The 9865-nt window shown below is 36.4% G+C and overlaps 1 protein-coding gene across 1 annotated transcript in view; it reads right to left on the bottom strand.

Moving 5' to 3' along the window:
* LOC119490516 (scavenger receptor cysteine-rich type 1 protein M130) overlaps window positions 1-2599 on the bottom strand; it is a 21704-nt gene extending 19105 nt beyond the window's left edge. Inside the window, exon 1 of the mRNA XM_037773964.1 lies at window positions 2530-2599. Coding sequence (XP_037629892.1) covers window positions 2530-2587 — 58 coding nt within the window. The 5' untranslated portion in view covers window positions 2588-2599. The remainder of the gene's footprint in view (window positions 1-2529) is intronic.
* Between the last annotated feature and the right edge of the window lie 7266 nt (window positions 2600-9865).

The following is a 9865-nucleotide window of genomic DNA, read 5'->3' as shown; positions in this document are numbered from 1 at the left end:
GCAGCGGGGCTCTCCAGTGTGTCTCCCTGCTCTCTCCGCCCGCAGCCGGAGAGAGCAGAGGAGACACCGGCACCCGGTCGGTAACGAGAAGACAACGTAAATTATATATATATTATATATATTCTCAGAGCTAAACTAACTCTTCTGCAGTGTGGAGTGCGCGCGCGTTCACGTCTAGAGGTAGAGCGAGCTGAGCTGTCTGAGTGAAGGCGAGCAGGCAGAGGAGAAGGGTACAGCGGCTACACGCGAACGCGCATATGCGAGCGCGCATGTGTGCCGACCCGCTACATTTATGCGCGTACAAAGTTACAAATAGTCCCTTTAATTAAAAATCAACTGTACGCTACAGCTAATTATGAAAGTTCTATTAAAATATCTGAGAAGAATGGAGGTCTTCTCTATGGCAGTCTGACGCTGTGGGCCTTCACGACTACACCAAATACATAAAACAGGCATTTATTAGTTTCTGAAAAACAAACAGTAAAATCCTCCCAAACGACGGTAATCATTTATATATCTTCAGTGTATTATTGTTAATAATACCAGGGGCAGTAATAATAACAGTGGAACAAGCACTAAGAGACTGAGACAGGTGAACATAATGGAAGACATGACAGCACAACTGCAAATGAAAAAGGATATTTTTGTGTGGAGATGGACGCCTGTAATTCTGTATCTGGCTGAATAGAGGAATATTTAAATGTACTATTATTATTTATCTATTGCTATTTTCTTGAAGTAATTGTGTTGCCTCTTAAGAACTTTGATTGGTAATTGAAAATGTGTTTTAGTAATGATACTAAATTAAACTAGAAAATTTCGCAAGAAATTTTAACCAGTGTGCCTGGTGCTGGTGCCGGGACGCTGGGGGGCAGAGTCAGACTTCCATAGAGTCTGGTAGGTTTAAGGAGAGCATATTAATTGTATTTTTGTACGTTCATAATTAATAGTAATTGTCCAAATCCCGGTTGATTTTATTTATTCATAATAGGCCTTTGTGTTTGAGATATATAGGCCACACACACACTGCTAAGTGTCCTCAGTCAGACAGCTTATAATAGGAGTTAACCATAGACATATGTGCAATAAAAGTGCTTCTCAGACAAAAACGTGACTCCTATCGCTTACATTTTTTATGAGACGAGTAAGGACTCTGATGAACAGTGCGAAATTTGTGTGTGTAGTGTCAAAACTGTGACCTCAGCAGCAGTTTCCAAAATTAGTAACATTTGCTCTGATCCAAAAATGTTTTTGAAATTTAACATGAGCCCCTATGGGAAGGTAGCCTGGAGCTGCTGTCACTTCCAGGCATTTATCGCCAAATGTGTAAGTCCGACTGATTCCATAGCAACATGACTGCAACCAGCACCAAATTTCCTACAATTTGATGAAAAAATTATCTATAAAGAGGGAAAATTGTGGCTTAGGGAGCAATTTGTTTGGAAAATTTTTAAAAGGTTTTAAAGCTTTCCTGCACTCTAGGTGTGATGTCACGCACTCTAGCCCTTAACGATCCACGCAATACACACCCATTATAAAATCTGAAACCGGCTGAAAATTTCATAAAACGTAAACTGCGATTTCGTGAAAACCGTGCAAGCTATCAAAATACCCATTTGGCCCAATAAAGTCCCAATCTCATGACCCGTTTAAACTTTTAATCATGTTTCTACGTTAAAGTATGGCGACCTTGTATGGCCCCAAAGAGGAGTGTTTTTGAGCTCTCTTCACGTTGATTTTCCAATCATTCCTATGGAGAAAGAAATCACGCTTTCGCATAATTTTTTCAGAGACCGCTGCCCGAATCTCTTAGAAAAGTCATAGCACACGATCATTCCGCACGTTTTGATGTATTTTTTGTACAGGTGTTGGCAACGCTGCGGGAAGAGTAGTGCGGCAAAGGTTTAGGCGGAAGAAGAATATTAAAAGTAAACGCGTCGAATAATAGACCTTGTGCAAAGCACACTGGAATGAGATCATAAATTATATGAGAATAATCTTTCATTGCAATCTTTTGTAAATGATTTAATCCAAAACTAATTAAGATCAATTTAGAATTTATTCAAATTTCACCCAAATCAGAATCAGAGTGATCTTTATTGACGTTATGATTTCTCAGGCATGCTAACGCTAATTTATAAATGAATGACAATTTGAGCCAGGAGTGTCCTGCTGTAACTTCTATATGAAGGTCTGACCTCAACACTTTTACATGCTATTAATTCATTGATCGGACATAAGACGTGTGGAATGACTTTTGGCAATTTTCATACACGTTTCAATGATTAAATAGGTAACTGCCTATCCTGGGATTTCTTTCTACACATCAAGAAATACCAAAAGAAATTACCAATCCATTATTTTGTTCTATTAATCAGTTTCTAACATGACACAGAATGCAGCAAACTTAGCAGAATAGTTCATCTAAACTGATGCTGACAAAAACAGAAGAAAAACTTTGTCCGATTGTGGCTCTTACACTTTTAAAGCTTGATTAAAAAAAATCTGAAGAGAATAGTTGTAACTTGCCTTGTGTGATCAGCGGCTCAGTGAAAGCTGTGTAGAGGAGGAGAAGGAGGGACCACATTGTCACCACAGCTCATGACTAGAGAGTGAGGCAGACCAGTGATGGGCTCAGCTTTATATTGCCATGGATGTGCAGCCCACCAAGGATGGAGATGAGCTGTTACACTACATGCATGTGGGGCATGGTCACAGTTAGACTCACCAATATTGTCTAACAATGACACAAAAATTAATCACTTTTTTATATGTGATAAATATATATATATATATATATAAATACAATTATGTTTTGCATTATTTTTTTCTACTCCACGTCCTCAAATGTATATATATAAATTGAAATAAGTAAATCAAATAATAAATAAATTTAAGACATCAGGTTTCATGCTTTGCATCAGTCTCCAGGTGCCGTATGTATGAAGGCAAAAAGGATTTAATTTATTTAATGTTTATTTAATGGCTGTTTCCATATATATATATATATATATATATATATACTGTATATATATACTGTATATATATATTTAATGTATATTATACATTATACAGTATATATTTAATGTTTATTATATATTATGTATATAATTTATATTATTTAATGTTTATTTATGTCTGTTTCCATATATACATATATGGAAACAGCCATTAAACAAACATTAAATAAATGAAATCCTTTTTGCCGTCATGCATACGGCACCTGGAGAATGATGCAAAGCACGAAACCTGATGTCTTAAATTTATTCCGGTTCTTTAAAGTTGCATCTGATTAAAATGTCTTTTTTGTCATCAATAAGATCACAAGTATTTCATGGCAACACAGATGGATGTTATTTCTCTAATGACTGGGTAAACTAAATTCATTATTAATAATAATAGTTAATAAATGTCAATAGTTGCTTTAAAACAAAAAAATCTAAAATTAAAAAATATCCTTTTGGGATCAGTTTTATTTATACAACGATTACATTGTGTAAGTCCCCAAACTCTTGTACAATATCCTAAAACAAAAAAGCAAAAAAAAATACAATATACCATAACTGAGAAATGAATTAAAAATTGAATGATATTTGTTTCATTTGGATTGAGATCTCAGTCGCCGTCATTACACACAGCAGACAACATATTGTATAGTTGTCTAATCGACGGCAGTAATATATGATAACTTTTCTGTCTTTAATAAAGTAAAATTATTTTAAGTATGAAACTCTGACATCTGGGAATAAGTTCTTCAGTAGGCTACAAAGACTTTGCTTTAAGAAGCAACACACTCGGCAGAGACAAATGTCAACTTACATCAGAGAAATGTCAAGCTATTAATATTCCAGGAAACAAATCATTATTTTACTGAGAAAAAAAAGAAAGATAAACTACCAACCTCCTGCTACCTGTTATCAAAAAGCATCTTGAAACTATAAACAGCTCAGATGGTGTCTGGCTTCCTCAGCAGAGAGATCAACACTAGTTTGATTCTTTGCATTAAATGGGTCATTTCATTTACTTTGACATTACTTGAGGAAGAATCACAAAGAAAATAAATGTATATTAATTACTCAGATGTTATATTCATTCAACCTGGACACTTTGTAGAAAATGGGTTTATTGAAGGATACTGCGCAGCATATGTTAGTAAATCCAATTTTATTTATATAGCAACTTTCAAAACCATGGTTCCAAAGTGCTTTACAGAAGAATAAAAGGTTATGAGTATAATACAATAAAAAGTATAGAGTATATATAGTATAATAATATTCTGCTGGTCCCAGTCTAGACCCGGGACAGCTAGCACACAGTCCCCTGCTGGTCCCAGTCTAGACCCAGGACAGCTAGCACACAGTCCCCTGCCGGTCCCAGTCTAGACCCAGGACAGCTAGCACACAGTCCCCTGCCGGTCCCAGTCTAGACCCAGGTACAACTGGCAGGCCTTGTTCAGAGGACCTCAGGAGCCGAGCAGGGCCACATTACATTACATACAGCATTAGTTCACTCGTATAAATATACAGTATAGACAGACATCATTTTAACTCCTTTTTTTATTGTATTTTGAACGATTTTAACAAACATACATATATATATTAAAAAAAACACAACAGAGAAAGAAGAAAACACAGGTCAAAATACCAAAAACACATAACATAATTCTTCTTTATCCTTCTCAGAGTTATCAGAATTCTCTTTGTAGAGGGCCCGTCTGCCATGTTGGGAACCACTGATTGAACTATCCAACTGTATATTAAATAGTTACAAATATCTCATCTCATTATGTCATATCAAACATTATTTCAGTCCCAGGGGACATTTTCTGCATAATCTCTCATTTCACTTTTGATACTTTATGTACATTTTGCTGATCTGTACTTTTACTTAAATATATTTTGAATGCAAGACTTTTATTAAATGGAGTATTTTGACCTTGTAGTATTCTTACTGGATGTGTAATGTGGTTACAGGTGCAAACGGAAAAATATATATAATATAGCTGCACAGGGCTGTGGCTTTGTGGCTTCAGACTTTCCAGAGCTTTAACACACCAATAAGTAAGAAATGAACCATACTTGCGAAACACACATTAGGTTAGATAATACTGCTCTGAAGTGCTCTTTCGTTAGCTGTTAAAGGGCAACGGTAAAACACTGTGTCTTTGCCTTTTTCTTAAATCTTTATTTTCAGCTGCTGTTTCTCAGCAATGATGTATTGAGATCCTAAAAGTACTTCACTGTGAAAGCCCTGTGTTGAAAAAGTTAACATACCCCGCTAACATAACAAGTATTATCAGCAAGTTAAAGTGTAAAACTACCCAAAGCAAGAAAATGAGCCCTGCGTTTACTACATTTGGTAGTTTAAACTAAAACAATTCATCATATAGCCTATGAATTCATATACTGTCTTCTTATATGTCAAATCTAAATTTGACTATAAAATAAAACATAAGACATATGTTTATTTGTTTACGCCCAACAACTTCAGCTCTGTGCAAAACAACCACACACCACACATTTCTCATACACACTCAGGTGCAGAGCCTCGATGACCAACTCATTGGCATGGCTTCAGTTATTTTTGGCGCTTGACTCAGGATTTTAAACTGAAATGATGAAGGAGACCGTAATGTTTTTGGCTAGGTAAAAAAGCACCCCAGGGTTCTGCAGTTGCATCTGGGGACTTAAAAATGTACAATTTGGTTGTAGGTGTTGTGATTTTAAATAGGGTGCAGATTTTTGGTTAGTTTTGATTGTTTTTGTTAATGGGAGTATGAGTGTCAGATATTCATATGTGAATAACTGTGACCAGAGGCATGTGCAGCTCCGTCCGAGGAGGAGGAGAAAGAGAGAGAGAGAGAGAGAGAGAGAGAGATAAATAGATAAATAAATAAATAGATAAATAGATAAATAAATAAATAAATGATTGAATGAATAAATGAATATATTAATAAATGTAATTATGTTGATAAGTAAGTTTAATTACTTATTGTTATTAATAACTCAATTAATATGAACCTTTAGGAGGGAGCCGGTACATCATGAGTGAGTTTATTATTTATTTTCTTATTTTCTTTCTAGTTTTTCTGTTGTTTTAGGAGACCCTGTCCTCCCAGATGTCATCCTGAACAGTCTGGTCCAACAAAGCTCCCCAATACAAAATAAGAAAAAAAACAAAATAAAAAAAACTAGGTACAAATAAATAAATAAATAATACACAAACAATAATAATAATAATAATAATAATAATAATAATAATAATAATAAGTCTTATTATTATTATTATTATTATACATTGTATTAGAGTCAGAGAGATTAGTGTAGTTAGAGAAGGAAGTAATGTTTGAAGGTGGAAGTTGACAAACGAATAGTGTGATGACAAGTGGAAAAAGGTTTGTGTGATGGGTGCGTATGAATGTATGTGTATATGCACAAAAATATAGAAGAAGAAAATAAATGACATAAATAATAACAATGAACCAACAAACACAAATATTTACACAAAATAATAATAATAATAATAATAATGACTAGAAACATGGCAATAATAATAATAATAATTACTGGAAACATGGCAATAATAATAATAATAATAATAATAATAATAATAATAATAATAATAATAATAATAATAATACAATAGAAAAAAATCTAAATTTTTTATGTAACTGTCAAATTAATGTAGTGGAGTAAAAAGTATTTACGCTTTACTTCATATCCTGTATTTAGCATATATATATATAAGTAGAACATAAATATTTACCAAATGGTTTACACACCGTAATGTAAGTGTTTATTCATGTATTTGTCAACAAGTAGAACCCTGTTTTAATTTATTATATATTTTATATTTAAAAGAATGTAAAACATTTTTTTAATAAAACTATGAAAGTGTTTTTGTTTGTTTAAGTAATCTGTTGATATTCAATATTGATATTACACAAATGCTTGTATTTATTATATTGACTGTTTGCTGCTTGTTTTTTTTATTTAGTTACTTTTGTAGGTGTAATAAGCAACGGTTCCACCTTATAGCCTTTATGCTTATTGATGTAATTGCTGTTGTCAGTGAATGATTATTTTGTGGCTGTGCAAGTTTTCATCTTTTATTTTCATTTATTTTAACAGACTCAAAGCACAAAATCAAGGTAAAGATGAACACTTCAGCTCAGAGTTAGCAGAAGTATCATGCATATACTGTCAATCACGCTATGTATGCATGGTATGGAAAAGTTATGTACTATACTGTATGTATGGTATGGAAAATAAACTGTATGCATTATACATTGAAAATGTATTAATGTGTTTCTATATTCTGTGATGTAGGTGCATTGCAGTTGTGCCCCTTTTTCATATCAGGTCCACACAGGTTCAATGATTAGACACATCCCAAATGTAAAAATGTCTTTTTATTCACTAGTAAACAAAATGGTTTTGAGATTAGATGCTGTCTTGTTTAAATATCCCAAAAAAGAATAGTTATTTTAATAGATATGAAAACAGGTGAATATTACGGCAGAACATTCTGAATGTGTGATCTCAATGTGATGCGTATGACTCATGCAGAGGCGTTTTGAACATTTATCAGTGAGGCGATCAGAGATTGAGTGTAACTGACTCAACCACTAGCCTGTGAGCGGGGCTAGCTTAGCAGAAATAAAGCCACAAAACCTCACGGTTGTGTTTTTGAAACTGAATCTTCCATCTTGGCAGGAAATAGTAATATCACACTTGCTTCTGCATCAGATGTATTCTCAGGAAACATGAAAGTATCGACTGCTAACTGTGTTTTTATTAGAGCTCATTTGAAGTAAAAAATAGCTGTGTACATATAGACTGGGGCTTTCATGTATTCTATTTATTAAAGTTAAAACAAGAGACGGATGTTCATTTACCTCCTCAAAAAAACTAATTAAATGTCTGTTTTCAGCATGATTTGGCTGCTGGATAATAAACAGAAATGACGTAAGTGGTCATTACTGCAGTCATGTTAAAAGTTCTCTATTCAAGATTCAAGATTCAAGATTCAAGATTCAAGAGTTTTATTTGCCATTTGCACCTAGTACATTGGAATACTGAGCAGTCTACACCGAGTCAAATTTAAGAAAGTAAAAAAGGTAGAACAGGCACAAGGTAATTACAGTACAAAATAAGTAGCAAATTCAACTCAACACAATAAATAAATAATTAAAATATAAAACGCCCTCAGTGTAGTCAATAAATAAACTAAACTAAACTACCCTCTGCATAGGAACGATACCTCAGAATACAAATATACAGTATATATGCTCCATGTTCATGTTAAAAGAACTTCTAACTCTCAAAAATATTTAAAAAAAGAAATAATTAATATATTTCAGACAATTACACAGTGGAAGGCAGCATGTTGCACAGCATTACAGTCCATTCAGTTCAGGTGTACTGTGTGTCAGTAATGGTATGGAGGTGAGGTGAGGTGTGGGGTATTTGTGTCCCTCTTTAACGTCCTTTGCCACCAGTCTTATTGTAGCTGGGAAGAAGCTGTTGTGAAAGCGTGCTCTGAGAGTGGAGATGCTCTCTGGCCTGTGGTGCCTCAGGCTGTGTCCTGATTCCCTCCACCTGAACAGAGAGTGAGCTGGGTGGTGTCTGTCCCTCAGGATGCTCTGTGCCCTCCTCCTGCAGCGCTGGGTGTATATCGTGTCCATGGAGGGGAGGATAGAGCCAATGATTCTTTCTCCAGTTTTTATGACTCGCTGCAGCGATTTCCTCTCAGCCTGGGTAGCATTCCCAAACCACACCGTGATGCCGCTGGTGAGGATGCTTTCCACCAGTCCTCGGTAGGCCAGGATGAGGGGCTGACATCTGAGTCCAGCCTTCTTCAGCAGCCTAATGAAGTGCAGCCGCCGCTGAGCTTTCTTCACTGTTTCAGTAGTGTTTTTGGCCCAGCTCAGGTTGTCAGTCAGGTGAAGGCCAAGGAACTTCAAACTGTCAGCCCGCTCCACCTCTGTGTCCTGGATGATGAGAGGCTGCAGATGGGGGGCTCTCCTCCTGAAGTCCACGATGAGTTCTTTTGTTTGTTCTATGTTGAGAACAAGGTCGTTGTCCTCTCCATAGCTGATGATTTTTTTGACCTGTTCCCTGTATGCAGACTCGTCCCCACCTCGGATGAGGCCGAGGATGGTTGTGTCATCTGCATACTTAATAATGATGTTGTTCTTCTCAGTGGAAACATTGTCATGGGTGTATAGTGCAAACAGTTTTGGGCTGAGGCAGCAGCCCTGACGGGTTCCCGTGCTGACTGTGACCTCAGCAGAGATCTTATCTCCCATCCTCACCACCTGTGGTCTGTCAATCAGAAAGTCCAAAATACAGTTGCAGGTGGCTGTTGGGACCCCGAGGTTAGCTAACTTCACAGTCAGCTTCATTTGCCGGATTGTATTAAAGGCGGAGCTGTAATCCAAGAAAAGTATGCACTTCATGGCCACTGAGGAACACCTAGGGACTGTTTCCTGTGTGAGAGAGGTGTTGAAGATGTCTGTGTACACCCCTGCCAACTGTTCAGCAGAGGCCCTCAAGACTCTCGGTGACACTCCATCAGGTCCAGCTGCCTTGCGTGGATTCACCTGCTTCAGAACCCTCAGAACCTGTGTGTGTATCACCTGTAATGCAGTCTCATCAGGGTTATGGGGGGCTTTTGAGGGGGTGTCTGACCCAACCATCCTCGGCCTCATCCGAGGTGGGGACGAGTCTGCATACAGTCTGTCAAATCTAGCGTAGAAGCTGTTGAGGTTGTCTGGAAGGGTGGTGTTCCGAGCTTCTGTCCTCGTCGTGCTTCTCCTGTAGTTAGTGACAGATTGGATTCCCTGCCAATACAATATATATAT

Source organism: Sebastes umbrosus, chromosome 6 (genome assembly GCF_015220745.1).
Source record: "Sebastes umbrosus isolate fSebUmb1 chromosome 6, fSebUmb1.pri, whole genome shotgun sequence".
NCBI lineage: Eukaryota > Metazoa > Chordata > Actinopteri > Perciformes > Sebastidae > Sebastes > Sebastes umbrosus.
The sequence above is the reverse complement of the archived record's forward strand: the minus strand, read 5'-3'. Positions and strand labels throughout refer to the sequence as shown.